The 18480-nt window shown below is 34.9% G+C and overlaps 2 protein-coding genes across 2 annotated transcripts; one reads left to right on the top strand and one right to left on the bottom strand.

Annotated features, from left to right (window-relative positions):
• Positions 1-647: 647 nt before the first annotated feature.
• On the top strand, positions 648-3906 carry LOC133205193 (nucleolar protein 10-like). Its single transcript, XM_061340953.1, has 2 exons — positions 648-777; positions 1920-3906. The coding sequence occupies exons 1-2, from the start codon at positions 698-700 to the stop codon at positions 3874-3876; spliced, it is 2037 nt and encodes a 678-aa protein (XP_061196937.1). The 5' UTR covers positions 648-697; the 3' UTR covers positions 3877-3906.
• A 5927-nt stretch (positions 3907-9833) lies between these two features.
• On the bottom strand, positions 9834-15788 carry LOC133171519 (myotubularin-related protein DDB_G0290005-like). Its single transcript, XM_061306282.1, has 10 exons — positions 15566-15788; positions 15130-15282; positions 14343-14500; positions 12856-13399; positions 11876-12080; positions 11525-11590; positions 11230-11352; positions 10987-11062; positions 10706-10820; positions 9834-10343 (listed from the first exon to the last, which is right to left on the bottom strand). The coding sequence occupies exons 1-10, from the start codon at positions 15758-15760 to the stop codon at positions 10242-10244; spliced, it is 1737 nt and encodes a 578-aa protein (XP_061162266.1). The 5' UTR covers positions 15761-15788; the 3' UTR covers positions 9834-10241.
• Between the last annotated feature and the right edge of the window lie 2692 nt (positions 15789-18480).

The raw sequence follows: 18480 nt of genomic DNA, 5'->3' as shown, positions 1-18480 counted from the left end.
ACACCCAGCAAAACTGTACCGGTTCTTCATTTTGTTTTTGAAATTATATATATATATATATATATATATATATATATATATATATATATATATATATATATATATATATATATATATATATATATATATATATATATATATATATATATATATAAATGAGAGAGAGAGAGAGAGAGAGAGAGGTGGTATTTCCCCAAAATTTTATTCAGAAAAGGTGTACAGCATTACCAGACATCATAAAATTACGCCGCTTGTCTGACCCTCTAAAACTTCAAAATTATGTTTAGTATTCAGGAGTTAAATGAAGTGATGTCAAAAATGTTTAAATCAGATTACGCTATCATGAAAAAAAAAAAAAGAAACAAATTTTCACTTGATTAGAATTTACTTCCGAACTGGATGGATTTATTTGTGCCCTTCTCTATATTACATGCAAAGATATACTTTCTCTTCATAATGTCATCTTAAATATTTTGTACATGTTCATTTATTACAAAAGTAGTTTGACGTCGGGCCTACTTTTTCAGACCAAAAAAAAAATGTGCATTTCAAAATTATCCGGAATAGAAAAGTTTGTTCATTTGGGCATTTCCGGTTAATGTTGTAAACACATGTTCGTTATCAGGCCTATGATGTTGATCATTCTTGATGTATTCTAAAGGACGTAAAGTCAGTTATTTCTTAAAAAGCTGACATAATGCAGGTTTCTAATCCAAATAACGTGAAGATCTATAATCTGAGCGCTGGAAAATCTCTTCCAGAATGGCTGTCTGACAGGTAATGTTGTATGAGACACTACTTTAGTGTACCCATGCCATGACTTCAATAATAACATTAAGGCCTATATATATAGTATTTATATCATCCAATACATAATCAGACTCCAACTTTACTACACGTAGTTCCTTTTGGGTATCTGTAGGATACCTGATTACCTGAAATTTACAAACAAGAGGGAACGGGCTCCACTTCAGTTTTGAACAATCGCAAAGGATAGGTTTCTTCTAATGTTAAAGTCAGCAGATGAACCATCTAATATTATTTATGGTTTTTAGTCAACTTTTGATACAAGAACTTGTAACCAGAATGTCAGAAATCAATTCGTTACTAGATGACTAGTTTAGTGTAGGTTTGTGTAAGCGCAGTTGAAAGACAACTTTCACATTTACAAAAGTTATTTCCCTTTTGGGGGGGGGGGGGGGTATTTCAATCGTTTTCCCTGTATAATATTACTTAATTTATGGGGCAGAGTCTTACAAATTATATCTGTATATATATGTTAATTATGCTGTCTGTGTTGCCCCATACCTTGGCAATATAGGAACGGTAGAAAATAGTCCGAAAGCGTTTGAAGGTTTAAAATATTTACAGATAAGTTACATAGGATATAGTGAGAAAAATGAGCATTGCGCCGACAAAGAGAGATAACTCTTAAGAATGTGAAAGTCGTCTATTTTGTTACTGTCTCGATACCATCAAAAATCCTCACAGCCTATTCTTTTTGATCGTTTTCCCTATCTAAAATTAATCAACCATTTTGAAAATTGATTTGAGATACCTGCTCTTTTAATATTTTTGTGTTAAAAAAGCTAAACATGGCATAATAAAAAATATCTTAATTATTGTCATTTTTCTGACCAAAATTGTCGAAATTTGATGGGATAACTTCAAAATTGTAGCATCTACTATGAAAGGGAAATATCTTCATGTCTGAGTAAAAACTATTTCCCAACCTACCTGCACAATTTTCAACAAGGTGAGAATCTAAGGGGAAAAAATTATGCCCATCTGAAAACTTCAGGATAGAAACATAAGAAAAAAAAACAGTTTGTATCCTTTAGCCATATTTGGTTATATTTTGCAAAAATCAAATAAGAAATTACTCATGATATTTTACTTATAATTTGTTTCTATTTCAGACAAAGGCGCTCCTTACAGAAGCAAGATATTGATGTGAGGAGAAGAATCGAGCTTCTGCAGGATTTTGACATGCCGACAGCTAGTCACTGTGTCGGAGTCTCACCGGACGGACAATACATATGTGCCACAGGAACTTACAAACCAAGAATTAAATGCTTTGATACTGCACAGATGTCGCTCAAATTTGAAAGAGGTCTTGATTCTGATGTCGTCAAGTTCCAATTTCTAGGAGAAGATTACGGGAAGTTAGTGTTTCTACAATGTGATAGGTACATAGAATTGCATTCACAATTTGGAAGGTATTATAGACTGAGAATACCAAAATATGGCAGAGATATGGCTTATCATTTCCCAAGTTGTGACTTGTATATTGGTGGAATTGGCTCAGATGTTTATAGAATCAACTTAGAACAGGGTAGATTTCTTAGTCCCCTCACTACAAAGTCACCAGACATCAACTGCTGTGAGATAAATCCAGCACATGGATTGCTAGCCTGTGGGACAGCATCAGGAACTGTGGAATGCTTTGACCCACGTGTACGCAAAGCTGCAGGAATTCTAGACATCACACTATCCAATCATATTGAAGATATTCAGGAACTACCAAACGTGACTGCACTGAAGTTTGCTGATGCATTGAATATGGCTGTAGGAACAAGTACTGGACATATTTTATTGTATGACATTCGGTCCAGCAAACCTCTCCTTGTGAAGGATCACCATTATGAACTGCCCATAAAATCAATTGAGTTTCAAGAATCGCTGAATCTTGTCCTGTCTATGGACACAAAAATCCTAAAGTTGTGGGATCGTGAAACAGGAAAGGCTTTCACTTCCATTGAACCAGGCACAAATCTTAGTGATCTTTGTCTTCTTCCCAACTCTGGACTTCTTTTCATGGCTAATGAAGGCCAAAAAATCTTGTCATATTACATACCAACATTAGGGACTGCCCCAAAATGGTGCTCATTTCTGGACAATCTGACAGAGGAACTGGAGGAAAGCACGGCTCAGATTGTGTATGATGACTACAAATTTGTAACTAGGAAAGAATTGGAGGAACTTGGTCTGACGCACTTAATAGGATCAACATTACTGAGAGCTTACATGCATGGTTTTTTCATGGACAACAGGCTGTACAACAAGGCTAAAGCCATTGCTGAACCATTTGCCTATGAAGAGTACAGGAAGAATAAGATTCGAGAAAAGATTGACCAGGAGAGAGCCAATCGAGTTAGGCTGAAGAAACTTCCGAAAGTTAACAGAGACCTGGCAGAGAAACTGATGGATGTGAAAGAAATAGGAACCAACAAGAAAAAAGTCAAGGAAACCACGTCTTTATTAGAGGATGACAGATTCTCAGCCATGTTTTCTAACCCAGAATTCCAGATCAATGTGAATAGCGAGGAATACAAACTGGTCAATCCTGTGGTGTCCAAGCTGGATAAGGTTCGCAAGAAGAAGCAGGCCAAGATGGAACAGTTTGCTGAAGTCAGTGATGATGAGGAGAAACGTGGGAGTGATAGTGAAAGTGAAAGTTCAGATGATGAACACACATGGACAAAAGAACTTAAAGAACAGCACAAAAAATTACGTATTGAGGCAGCTCAGGCCAGGCGGGCAGAAAATTTTGAGAAGAAAAGTGGTCCAAAGTTCTATGAAATTAAAGATGGTGTTGAACTTGATAGTAAGGGTACAAGTCAGAAGAAGCTAGCCAAGAAATCTTTGGCAGAAAGATTGCAGGATACACAAGATGACAGCATTATCTCTAAATCTGGATCACTAGGCAACAGAGAGCTGACCTTCACCTTTAAGAAGAGTGAAAGAGAGATAAGTCGACAACAAAAGTCGAGGGAGCATCATAAAGAACGTAAAAATATTCGTCGATCTGCAGGAGATATTACAAAGACTCTTAAGCAAAAACCAAAATTTTGGTTGGGAAAAAGGGTCAAATGAAAAAGAAATAAATGGAGATAATATTTTGCAGTTTGTACTTTTTCTTTTTATAGATTTTTATACTCTCTGTATGGTGGCCATGTCTACATTTTTAGAAAACACGTCACAAATGCTCACTGGAAAGTACTGTAGAAATGCAAATTTTCATGGGGATAAAATTTCGTTGATTTGTCATCAGGGCTAGAAATAATTATTTTTGTTTACTAGTCACTCGGGCTATCGCCTTAAATTTTTACTGGTCAGCTTAGTACTTTCATTGTCCCACTGGGTCAGTAGATTTTCAAAAGACTGGCCCAGAACCTTAATAATGATAGTAATATTTTGTTATATTGTGATACTTAGAAGTACAATTTAACAAAACAAGAAACAGAAGAAGTTTGGACACACAACCCTGTCAAGTTAGCTAGCCCAACTATAAATGAATTTTATTATGCATAAAAAAAATGCTGAATTGCACATGCCTTCTGCAATGTACTAGCACAGATTGAAAATTCACTGGCCCCAGACCAGCGGGCCATCAATAATTTCGAGCCCTGGTCATCTGAAAAAAGGTTTCGTTGGCATTAAATTTCGTTGTTTAGAAAGTTACCCTACTCAATATATAGTCATATAAAAAATTTGTGAGGGATTTAATTTCGTTGATAATTGTAAACAGTGAAATAAACGAAATTTAATCCCCAGCGAATATTTCTGCTTTTACAGTAGTATTTATAAAAAGGTAAAACTTCTTAAAATTTACTTTGATATGACAAAGTTATCCAGGTCTTCTCTGTGCATTAACTTTGTTGACCCATGACTGTAAGAACTACCCTTTTGATACAGCATGGTGAAAAGTGGGAAAATGTTACTTTACAGTTCAAAATATTTTTGAAAAGTTTTAGATATATATGTCAGACATTCTCTTACTGCAAAGTTTCAGAGAACATTTTCTCAGGCTATTCTAACAATTTAAATTTCCCAATTTATGTTTAGCATGCATCCATCTGGGCACCTTGAAATTTTAATGATTGAAAATCGTTTGATAATTCAGCATCACTGAAGCATCTGTATAACTATTGCTCAAGTGTTATTGGTAAGAATTCTCTTGCTGTAGCCTTCAATTTGCTCTTTAGATAAATCGACAAAATTTTATCAATTAACAATATTCATTTTCATTCCTACATTCAATTTATTCCTTTGAACTCAAAATAAGAAACCTCAGAGTCTGACACATCTGTTTCATATTTGGATAGTTTACTAGAGAAAGACATTAATGGTAAAGTAGCAACTAAACTTAATGAAAAACATGATGACTTCAACTTCTCTACTGTCAACTTCCCTTAATGTAGCAATATACCATTATCACCTGCATATGGAGTTTGTCTCCCAGTTGATTCGATACACAAAAGCATGTTCTACGTACAATTTCTAAAATGAGGCAAGCTATTGACAAATAAGTTGATGATACAAGGATATACAGTCTCGTTTAGAGTCAACATTCTGCCAATTCAAGGGTTGATAAAATGAACTTGATAGCAAAGACAATCTATCATTATTTGTTAAGTCAAATGTTGACTGATGTTTTTAATACATATTGTTAGGCCATTATTCTCTCAATTAATTGTCTATGGATTTTTGCATTTACCTGATCATCCAAGAAGCACAAGATGGGTGTGACTGGTCCACGGGGAATTCTTACTCCTCCATGGCACCTGATCCCACCTCTGATATTTTGAAAGGTGCATGTTTGCTCTGCTCACAATTTGTACTGTTTCAAAGGACTTGTGTCCTTAATTACTGTTAGTTAATGTATCTTCATGTTTTGTTGTAAAACCAAAAATTGTGAAAATCAGGAAGTTTGGAGATTTTTTTTTAAGTTGTAGATCATACTGTGGAAGGGGGAAGTTAAAAATTACATGTAAATCTGGAGGGTAGATAGGTCTTGGGTTCCTGCAAAATCAAGAATTTTGACAAGTGAGAGGTAATTGTCATAAAACAAAAACTGAAAGATACTGTGCCAAATATTCTCTGTGAATGAAGGCATCCTTCATTGTTGCTCCCGCGAGATCAACAATTTTGATAAATCAAAGGTCAAAGTCATAAGTTTAAATTTGGAGTGAGTTGTTCTAAATACCGTACTACACTGAGTGAAGGAATCTTCACAGCATTGCATTAATTACCACAGACTGAAATACTACAAGATAAACAGAAATGAACAAATTAACTTTATTATCTACACACATAATGAACAGGTTACATATTGATCTAAATAACAATAACACAGTATTAACATAACCAGTGTACACTTACAGAGGTAGTCTGTACAACCAATAGTCATCACTAGCAAGACAATACTTGGTCACAGGAAGCTCACTGCTCCAATTAAACTAAAGTCTTATTTGAAATTAAAAACAAGGCTGTAAAATGTTTAGTAACAAATTTGTTATGCTTTTATTAAATCAGATAATGTAAATATTATCTGTTTATCTTTTAATAAATGGTTAAGAAAGTGTGGAGAAGTTGAAAACTGTATTTCCCTCATACTAGGAGGCAAAAAACTGTAATCATGGGATTAAGTCCATTTTTTTGCTCAAAAAGTCATTAATACTGAAAAATTATATTATTAATTTTAAAAACAGGAGGCATAGCCCCTTCTTTGAATTATAAAAAAATTCTTTAACTTCTTCAAAGTTTTACCTCAATTAGGTATTATGTGAAGGTTCTTACAGACCTAAGGCACAACTCTCATTCAGTATGTGCTGATCAAATTAAAATGGTATACAGTTGTACATGTTGAGTATTTTTACTGAGTGACATAAAACTACATCAGATGAAGAGTACATATTAACTTGTTAATGTAGGTCAGTAGATCACACTGCTTTGATTAATGCTAGAAAATTTGGCCTCAAGTTTTATAAATAACTGCATAAAGAGCCCTATTTCATGTACGAGAACATCATTTTCCCCAATTTTCTATACACAAAATTTACATCAGATAGTATTACATATACTTTAATACACACAGTCTGTACATGTTGACATTAAGTTCTCACATACACAGCATTACTAAAGCTTAATATGGAATTAAAATAAATAGAGGCTAGTTAACAGGCCCAAGGAGGCATACATACCCTACGCATGACAATAAAGTGTGTGTTATCTTCTAACAAAGAAAACTGCACAAATGATAAAACACTGGATTATTTGAAACTGATTTAATTTGTTAAAAGTTCAATAACAGAACTCTAAAAACAACCAAAATACTAAGAAGTTAAATGTAATAAATGATAAGAAGTAATATTGCATTACCCTTTATATTGTTTGTTGTCTTACAATCAGCCGAGGTATTTACAAAGAGCAAACAACTGTGTTCTCAATTCTCTACAAGGCTTTCAACTCTTATTTCTTAATAATTTCTTGGTACTGTACACAGTCATAAAGAGTGGACAACTTTCTGATAAAATGTCAATGAGTATTTACAGTATTTATAAGAGAGGATTTTTAAATATATGTATGTAATGTCTAATTGTCTTAAATGATTTGTTCAGAGTACATCAGGAAAAAAGAACTGTACAGGTAACAGGTAATTTGTAAATATCCCAATAATCTAGCTAAATGTGGTATCTAATAGTGTACGGTACATCTGTTTCTCAATGTCTTTTTCACATGTGAATCAAAGAACAAAACCTACTTTTTGTTGATTAAAGTCCTGCCAATACATCTCTATCTGATGAAGGATATTATATTTGGTAACATATGATATTTGTAATGAACCAGTGTGTAATCAAATTAATGAAATTTCCATTCTATAAAAAAAAATTGTTAAGACTAAAAACATCAAGTTGCTGTTCAATTGATAACTACAGGTTACATTTAACATGCATTGTGTGTGACAATTAATGAAACATGAAATACATGCACATGTATGATTATTGCATCATGATATGAAATACCCAGTCAGTAATTTCATTAAGAGCTTCTTATACTTTACCCTGCTTGTAATTAGTACAGCAATTTTATAGTATACATACCACTAAGATTATCAAAGACTGAGAACCCAGGTGTACAAGATACCAACAAAAAAAATTAATGTAATTCTACATGATGTCTGTTACTATTGTAATTGGCAATGTGTGTTGTCTGATGAAGACATCTCGAGAAGATCAATATCTAAAGCAATTCGAAAAGTTCAATGTTTAAAATCTAAAGCAATGCAAGATTAATCTAAATTTAGCCTTTAATCAGAGTGTTTTATACAGCACCCTGAAGTCTGTATATAAACTAATAATGGTACAAAAATAATACACAAATAATAAATATAATATCTAAATATGTACAAAAGATACAACTTATTTGATTGTATAAAAGCACCTTATGAAGAGAATGATTTAGAAAGTAAATTATGAGGATCATAAGAAAGTGAAGAAAACCATTATGTATTTTAAACAAAAGGAAACTTATTACATAAAATCCTTCCATGTACAGTTGCTGCAATAAAACAGTAAAACTAAAGCTCAAAGATCTTAACAAATACTTCACTTCAAGCTCCATTTGTTTTAATTCAAGCATCACTATTTTTGGAGGATAACTTTGTTTTTCCCTCTGTGACAGAAATGCGTACAATAAGGCAATTTAATATTTTCATAGAAACTCTTTATAAAGTAGATTTCACCACAGGTATCATAAAATTGGTTAACAAACAATGCAAGATTTCCAATTCAAGAAAAAGACCACAGATGGTACATGTGTAATACTGTATTAGATTTTTCAGGCACTGGAAATTGTGCAAGAAGATCAAATTAATTGTATACATGTATGTGTTGATAGTTGACCCCCCCCCCCCCCCCCCCAAAAAACATAGGTAATCAAAGATTACGAAGCTCACCTCGACGAAGGTTATCTATAAGTAAGGCAAATCTCACATCATATTTTTTCTAGTTAGTGTACATCCCAAGATCAATATCTATACAAGTTTGGTTTAAGAAGGACTTATAATTACTTGGAAATAGACCTGCTCAAAAAACTTTAACCTGGTCACTCATCTGGAAAATCTAGGTCAGATTCAGCATCCGAAGCAAGTGTGTAGTGTTCATCCCTAGATGCATCATCCATGCAAGTTTGGTCCAGGTAGGGCGTATAGTTACTTGGGAATGGACCTGCTCCAAAAACTTTAACCTGGTCACTCATCTGGAAAATCTAGGTCAGATCCAGCATCCGAAGCAAGTGTGGTAGTGTCCATCCCTATATGCATCATCCATGCAAGTTTGGTTCAGGTAGGGCTTATAGTTACTTGGGAAAGGATCTGCTCCAAAAACTTTAACCTGGTCACTCATCTGGAAAATCTAGGTCAGATTCAGCATCCGAAGCAAGTGTGGTAGTGTCCATCCCTAGATGCATCATCCATGCAAGTTTGGTCCAGGTAGGGCGTATAGTTACTTGGGAATGGACCTGCTCCAAAAACTTTAACCTGGTCACTCATCTGGAAAATCTAGGTCAGATCCAGCATCCGAAGCAAGTGTGGTAGTGTCCATCCCTAGATGCATCATCCATATAAGTTTGGTTCAGGTGGGGCGTATAGTTCCTTGGGAATGGACCTGCTCCAAAAACTTTAACCTGGTCACTCATCTGGAAAATCTAGGTCAGATCCAGCATCCGAAGCAAGTGTGGCAGTGTCCATTCTAGATGCATCATCCATGCAAGTTTGGTCCAGGTAGGGCTTATAGTAACTTGGGAATGGGACCTGCTCCTAAAACTTTAACCCGGACGCCGACGCCAACGCCGGGGGTATAGCATAAGCTCATCTCGACTTCGTCGAGGTGAGCTAAAAAAATACAGCTGAATACTTGACATAATTGCTAGTCATTTAAAAGTCACTCAGATAAGTAAGATTACATTTCTCATCACAACTATAGACATAAGCCTTCTATACAATGTAATATAAAATAGTTCTTCATAAAATATACATACAGTATTTTAGATGAATTATTGAGTATACACTATGAGACACTTGATTAATAAATGATGTTAATGAAATTAATAAAAAAATACAGAAACTGTCAAAAAACACTGGAGACAGTTACAAAAAGTACAGAGAATCAAAACAATATTAAAGCCAGGTCAAAACTGGCCATTGTTCAAAATCAAGTAAACAAACTATTGTTCTTAATAACACATGTATTGCATCAAAGGTTCAGAGAGGTGATACTTATTGCTTGGAGGACTTTGTGTACCCTGAAATAGAACTGTCTCTAACTAGAACTGGCCTGGTGGTTCACCGTTTATAGACTCTCAGCTGTCTAGTGTGGTGATATCATATAATGTGGCTTTGTTGTGGTGAAGTCTGGTGGTTCACCATTTATAGACTCTCTGCTGTCTAGAGTGGTGATTCATATAAAATCTGTGGCTTTATTGTCATGATAGACGGGCACACTACTGGTCCGCTGGTGATCAGCTGTACGTACATTAGGTATCCTCAGTAAACTGTCCGGCTGAAATAAAAGTAAACACATCTGTACCTCGCAACATCTTTTTTTCACGAGAAAGTCATTACTTCTTTATTAGCGAGATAAAAATTTCACGTATTGTGGTTACTTCTCTATATAATCTTAAGGAATGCTATTATATGCGAGAATGAAAGTTTTGCAAGCACACTGTCTCGCGTAATTTACGCAAAAATAAAGTTCTTGCAAATAAAAAGTGATTTACAGTATTATCTAGCTTAGGGATACTGTACCTATCAACACAGTAACAACACTTAAAGGAAAAGGAGGGGAACAAAACAACATTCTATCAATAATTAATTCCTTTTCTGAAATAAGATTGCACTGCTATTGATCAGTTTAATCCTTACCAGTGGCTCTATCTCAGCCTTTTGATTATATGGGTTTGAGTCCTCATCAGGGACAAAGTCTTCTTCATCGCTATCCAGCAGGTTGACCATAGATGGAGCCAGCTTCTCCTTCTGACTGATTCATAGTTAAGGACAATGATACAGATCTATACACATTCTTCTAAATAACAGATAATCAGTTAAGTACATGTACATACTGTTTTCTTTATGTAAGGTTAAGATTATTGGGAAAAGTACAGTGTATATTAAATCTGACAAGACACTAAGTCAAGGAAGGATACATCTGTTTCAAAGTCATCTTCTTCTTCCTTCTGGAGAAAAACTTCTTGGCTAGTGCCATGAATTGCTTCTTGGATGCTATAAAAACATAACATTTCTTCAGACTTAAGCTCTTTCTATTCTTTCTAAGGCTTTTAATATCTACATGTACCAATATTTAATGAGCAAATACACAATGCATATAACTTTTCAATTGAAAAAATTCACCAGTTGTCAGTTCTGAGAGATAATGTGAATATCTTTACCTCCGCCCATATTATTAAGCTGTCGTCGTAGCTCCGCATCTTCATCCTTTTGTTTTGGGGAAGTCTGGGTAAATGGAAATGGTTCCAGGTTTGTCTGTCTGTCATCACCATAACCATTTGTAGCTGAAATGAAGAGTTACCAAATATACAAATGACACTAGTTTCCTATGCAGAGATATCCTCCAAAACTTGCCATGGTATGAACGTTTTTTGATGTGTAATTTTCTAGGAACAAACAAAGTGAATACTAATACAAATTTTTCAACCTCTATATTATGATTCTCTACAAAAATACCTGTTGTCTCCCTTGGCTGTAAGGCAGGTAATACAGTAGGCTCAAATGAAGCCATATCCCTGTGATCTGAAAAGATTTAATAAAATAATCAACATCCTTCTTCCCTGCCAAGTCACTTCATTGATAACTAGTGTGTCAAAATGTGTGGGGATTTTATTCAATGAAAAACTGGCAAGTCCTACTAAACAATATTCCCTGTACGTGACTAAATTTAATTGAAAAAATTCCTTTTTGACACATAAAAAAATCCACAGACAAATTAAAAAATATTTCCTTAAAACACAAGAAAAGACTTCCTTAAGCTATCCAGTGCTGAAATCGCTCAATAACCTTACACATTACATTCAGTACCTTTCTCTAAAGTTTTCATGAAGTCCTCATTCCCCCGAAGCTCCTGTAAAAATTCACTGTTTTGTAGAGCTATAGCAAGACGTTCATCCTCCAAATACTGGGACATTTCTAGATCAACATTTTTCACAGCCTTCCTTCTCCGTCGCTCATTTTCCTTCAACTTTTCATCCAGCATATCTTGACTGAATTCATGTGAGGAAATTATCTACAAACATGGAAGTAAATAACAATGAAACAAGGAAATAAACATCTCATCGTACAGATATAGTAAGAGAGTAATAAACAAGTAAATTCTCTATGATATTCATTGATCATCTTCAGCAGACCATGCTTGGTCAGTAAACTTCAATGACCTTGCTTGGGCAGTAAACCTCAGATGACTTTGAGTGATCCAAATACACTCCTGTGAAATTCCTTGTAAGATTCTGTTTTTTTAATTACCTTTACCGGTAAATGAGAAATCAGAGAAACGAATGTTTCTTTCTGCAGGAAGGTTGGACTTGTATGAGAATTGGCAGTGTTTACCTTTGTTTTCTACGACGTACATGTATACGAGTATAATGACAAGTTTTTCAGAAATTCACCTCCCTTTGTGAATTTTTCAAGCAAAGCAAACAATACTACTTATGGTTCTGCATCCTTTCCAAAGTTCTCTCTAAAGGGTAAATCCCTGTTTTAAGCAAGTCAAGAGGGCTATCTTTATTAAATATAATCATATTGAAAACCCTCATATGACTTTGAAGTTAACCTGATATCAAATAGAAATCTCATTCTGCAGCATAAAAAATGCAGGTACTATCCAAGATCTGAAGTACATAAGGTCTGGGGCAAAACAGGTATCTTTCCAGAAAATTATAATACAGGTTACATGTACATTTAAAGCATGAGTATTAGAATGCACAAAGAGAGAGCCTTCAAAGTTCCAAGGAAATTTACCATGAGAGACTTTAAAATATTCAGGTCACAAGAAATAAGCTTACCAATGATTTGGACATCCCTGGAGACACGTCTACACTTTTCCCATGAGCATGTACCACAGGTAAACTTTCACCTCCATGAGACCACTTGGGTCTTTCAGGAGCTCGCTCACTACGACTCCGTGATATTTTTTTCTTGTGCTCACTGCTACTGTTTGACAGTCTCTCAGTGTGCCTGTTTCTCCTACTGATATTGTGGTGAGTTCTCTCTGAGTTGTGTGGTAAAAATCCCTCCAGTGAGAGTGGATCAGGAGACTTTGGCACTGTTAATCTCAGGAAATCATCAGGGAGGGTCCCCAGCATTGGAGGATTCCAATTTCTGAAGCCACTCTTGACAGGGGTGCTGTGACTTACTGGGGAGCTGGGAAGGGGTCTCTTTGGTTCTGTATTAGAAAGAGCTAGCGAGTCCACCACGTCATCACTCTGTCGACTTCGATGACTCCTGCGATGATGATGGTGATGATGATGTGATGAACGACTATGATGATGCAATGATGATTTGCTATGTCCATGACTGTGAGTCTTTGGGGTAGGGGTTGTGTTTGATCTAGTAAATAAAGAGAAAATAATGACCATCACATCATACAGTGGTGGAGTGCAATTTGACAGGAACTTTGAGAAGGGGTATCATTAAATATGAAAATTTTACTGTTTACCGAAGCTCTGAGGATATTGTTAGTTGTACTTTATAATACTGGTTCAGACAAGTAAGCAAATTATGTTTTTTTTTGTTCTATACAAATGACTCCGTTCCTAAATACATAATATGTACTGTATGTGTACTTAAAAAAGCGGGCTTCATATTTTAGCAGCTTTGGGGCAGACAACAATGCGCTAATTCATTAATACAATGTACCACTAAGAAATCATTTATAAATACAATATACGGCATGGACATGTATAGCGTTAATTCATGATTTCGCCAGCAACTCCATACCCAGTGATTGCGCTAAATTTTGAATACGCCAATTAATGTACACGTACAGTATCTTTTTCACACTGCTTGTTTATCTCAAATGATTGAGTATGTTCCAGTGCAATTAAAATGCAGGTAAAAGTTTTCACTATGATTTTCTTAAGCTTTTAACATTTTCAGAGCACAAGTCAAAGTTCCAATTTCGGATATTGTGATCAATGAAAAAATTCAGGGGCTGACAAATAGATTTTTAAGCACTTGCCCATGGGCATGTGCATGGTCATAATTCACTTACCCTACCTCAATTTTAACTTGCCCCACCATAAACTATAAAAGTATGTATAAAATAAAGATAAAATAGTTTCAATTAAATGTAAAACTATGACTTATTTTTAAATATCTAAGGATTGAATTTTTAAAGTCACTTTTCCAAGGACAAGTACCTATTAAAAATTCACTTGCCCACCCCTAAAATTCACTAGCTCACCAGGCATCAGGCAAAGGGATTTGTCAGCCCCTGAAAGTTAGCTTGCCTTCCTTCTTAAGTTAGTAGTCATTACATAACAAAGCTAACCTTATAGGGCTCCTCTTTGGTGGAGTTGGTGAGGTTTTACTCGTTGCTTGTGTAATGGGAGTGGTCCAGATACTGTTGTTTGACTGGACAGCTTCTGTGTATGACGGTGGAGAATCTTCAGTTCGCTTCTCATGGTAGGTCGGGCAACCATCCTCCACCTTTAAAACCAACCAACAAATTCTTAATGGAAGATTTCACGGCTTTATAGGCACTAATTCATTTGATTTACTTAAGCTTGTTTTTAAATTTATGACACACATGTATCTAACTGAATTATGCCACCATTTTGTACAGAATAACCGGATTACACATTCTGAGCATAAAAATGGCAACTTTGAAAAAATAAACATTGAAGCTTGTCAAAAGGTGAACTAGGTAGCCTGTTTAACAGTTCTTGTGGATCAGTGTTTTTCATGATCATTTACCAGAACAATTTCATTTGAGTATTAAGGAAACTTCTGGCTATATACTCAATACAAATAAACTGGAAGAAATCAGGCAAGATATTACAAATAATACTACTGTAGTAAATAAAAACAAATTTTATGTTTTCCTGTCCAATTTTATTTTTTAGAGAGATTTTTCTGTCAATTATTGAAACCCACTTTATAAATAGCAAATAATTCTTCTGTTAAAGCTCATTTTAATGCTAGTACCAAAAGGCCACAATAATCCCTTGATTTAAGAAGACATACATGCAGAAGTAGACAGACTACAAATTTTCATCAGAAAAGATAACTTTAGCCTTTGGCTCTCATGAGCTGGAAATCTAACATTCTAAACATACAGGAGAAATGAGCTCTGGAGGTATGTCCACAAAGTCTTTGTCAACACCGTCAATACTCATAGTCAGTAACTGATCTATAGTATCATCAACGGCCCCATCATTAGACCTCAGAACTGCCTCAATCACATCCGCATCCATTGTTGGGAACATTGCCTGCAATGAAAATAAGGTATAGTAAAGGCGTAAGACACCGAGACGATTTCCCATTTAGCACAGAATTCTAATTATGTATATAAAAATTTAATGGACAATTGGTGGACCATTGAACATAATCATTTCAATTTTGAAGCAAAAGAACTAAAAAGTGCATTAAGTGTGCAGAAAAAACAAAATCTGAATAATTATGTGTCTTTTTTTTTTGGTTCCTTTTCTTCATCATATTTTAGGAGGTTGGCGAAAGTTCAAAATAATTTCATTTGAAGATAAGTAAATATACTTTGAAATCCAACATGGCTTGGTAGAAATCCAGCTGTTTTGTTGGTCTCTCTCTCTGGGACTGTGACCGCTGCAGAGGTGGGGGTCTTGCAGGTGGTTCCCCATCTCCTGGTGCAAAGTCATTTTCCACCTGTGGATTATGAAGTCTACGACGACTACTCCGAGGCTTTGCCGATTGTGTATCAGCTGTTGCCATTGGTGATCAGTCAGCTACATCATTTTTTACAACTGAAATGATTTTAGTATATATTTATTCTGCCACTTTGCAAGTTAAAAAATATTTTTTCTTTGAAAATCACTAAGATTTTCATAGTAATTTTCTATGACTAATTTTTAACCAGGTTAATTTATACATCAAGAGACCATTATAAAATTGTGTTGGCTGCATCATTTAATAATTGAGCTCATGAACAAAATATTTAGACTAAATTTAAACACCACAGAAAGAAAGATAAAAGTCTGAAGTCACCATTAATGAATGAATGAATGATATCACCCTGCTGAAGAATATGCTTACCTCAATATTTCAGAAGTATAAACTTCATTCAAATATCTTATCAAAGTTCGTGACCATATTTTGTAGTAAATAAGGATGCTAACAGTATTTATAAACTTTAAGCGGACACTGAACGAATTAATAATTCCACAGGTCAAAAGGTACTTTATCATAAAATGAATCCCGAGTATTTTGAAACTGGTCAGACCATATTACTTCTCAATGAAAAAAAAACATGTCAACAACTCATCTGACAAGCAAAAGTAGATGCAGAGCTGTTCGTAAATGCATAACACTGTTATCTATCAGTCAATCACTCAAACGAAGCCAGTGGTCAGTTCAATATATCTATGGTCAAGAATCTTACGACCTGACAAATAAGAAACAAATTTAGGATAAATTGAGAGCAGGAACACTTTAAATAGTTCTATACACAAACAGATATTCGTACCTTGTGTGAAATTCCTGAATAAATGAGTAATTTTACTAAAATTTTTAACGAAATTCCATCTTATGGGATCGACCGGATGTTGAATAAATGAATCCTATTCATGATTAAAAGTTTCGAATAAACATAATTTGTACTTCCGGACAAAATTGGAAAGTATAAGAGCATTTATTTTTAAGGGCGGATCTAATTTTTGAAGGATAGAGGGTATATTCGGTGAAATAACACAATAAAATAACTTAATATATTTCTGATAAATAAATAAAATAAAATAAAAATAAATAAATAAATTGAATAAATGCACAGCAAGGACACCATTTACATTAGGCCCATGGGCCACATCACTCACCTAAGCACTTTGGAGAAAAGCAGCTAGATATCAGTTCATTATTGAAAATTGAAAAGTTTCAATATATAAGTTTTCTCTCCCCCCCCCCTCCCCCCTCCCCCCCCCCCCCCCCACCACACACACACAAAAATGGAGTTCTGCTTTTAACAACCTTGAATCTACAATAACTGAGGATGCTTTCATATTTCTTGGACTCATCATGGCATTAGAAGATTTTTCCTGTATAACTTTGGTCTTCAATAATGTGGCCACACCTCATCCATGATCCCGGGGGTCATGATTTGAACAAATTTGAATCTACACTACCTGAGGATGCTTCTGTACTAATAACTAACCATGACTTTGCTGTTCTTGAGAAGATCTTTTAAAGATATTTCCTATATATTTCTATGTATAACTTTGATCCCCTGTTATGGCCCACATACCCTACCTCAAGGGGTCAAGATTTGTAATTAACAAAGTTGACCCTTCACTATGTATTGAAGCTTTCACATAAGTTTCATCTTTTCTGATACAGTGGTACTTGAGAAGAAGATTTTTAAAAGATGCCATAAAATTCACTAATACTGTATTATCTCCCTTTGAAAGAAGGTGTGGCCCTTTATTAGAACAAATTATCCCCTTTTACCAGGGATACTCTGTACCAAGATTGGTTGAAATTGGTGCAGTAATTCTGGAGGAGAAGATGAATTTGTAAAAAGTTAACAATGATGACAATTAAGCACAACAGATAACAGACATCTTTTGATCAGAAAAGCTCACTTGAGCCTTTGGCTCAGGTGAGCTAAAAAGGAGCCCATAAATCACAATTTTAATGCTCACCAGAGTCTTCTTCCTTAATCTAGAATTTTTTTCCAAATATTTTTTTCACATATTGTGTCTCGATCATAGCCCCATGGGATCATGACTTAACAGGAATTTAATCCAAACAACATGGGAATGCTTCAGTATCTATTTTACTTATATATTGTTATATATTGGCCTTGCTGTTCAGAAGAGGAAGATTTGGTTCCCCTGGATTTCCCATTAAAAACAGTTGACCTTTGGTATCTCAAATACCATGAATATGTCGAAGTGATTTGGAAGTCCCAAACATGTATTCTTTAAGTATTTTACCCTCGGTATCTCCAATCCTTGGACATCTGGAACTTTTTTCTTGGTCCCATTGAGTTTGAGATAATGAGGTTTGACTGTATATGCATTCCTTAAAATTTGAACTCCAAATTTTTCCCCACCAAAACCAAACCATCCATAATTTGGAGAAAACAGGACATTGGGAGAGTTTGCATCTCTGCCTTAATTCCCTCTTATGGTCCTCATACAATCTACTGGGGGAGGGGGGGGGCATGATTTGATTGAACTTACATCTGCATAAATTGAGGATGCTTATTAGTTGCACCATTTTAATAGGACAGGGACAACCTTTTGATTCTGAAAGGAAGGGGAGGAGGGGGTGGGGAGAGGGCTGGCAGATTTTGGAAATAATCTAACCTCAAACATTTTGAAAATACATGTATAATTAAACTAAAATAAATAATCTGCCCTTCACTGGTAAGAAAATATAATGATCTTAACTGGTGGTACCCCCTCTCCCTCCAAAAACAGAAAATGACCTTAACTGGT

The sequence above is a fragment of the Saccostrea echinata genome, unplaced genomic scaffold, assembly GCF_033153115.1.
Source record: "Saccostrea echinata isolate AGI-Se365-2 ecotype Australia unplaced genomic scaffold, CSIRO_AGI_Sech_v1 ptg000054l, whole genome shotgun sequence".
Taxonomy (NCBI): domain Eukaryota; kingdom Metazoa; phylum Mollusca; class Bivalvia; order Ostreida; family Ostreidae; genus Saccostrea; species Saccostrea echinata.
Note: the sequence above shows the minus strand (reverse complement) of the source record. Positions and strands in the feature narration are given on the sequence as shown.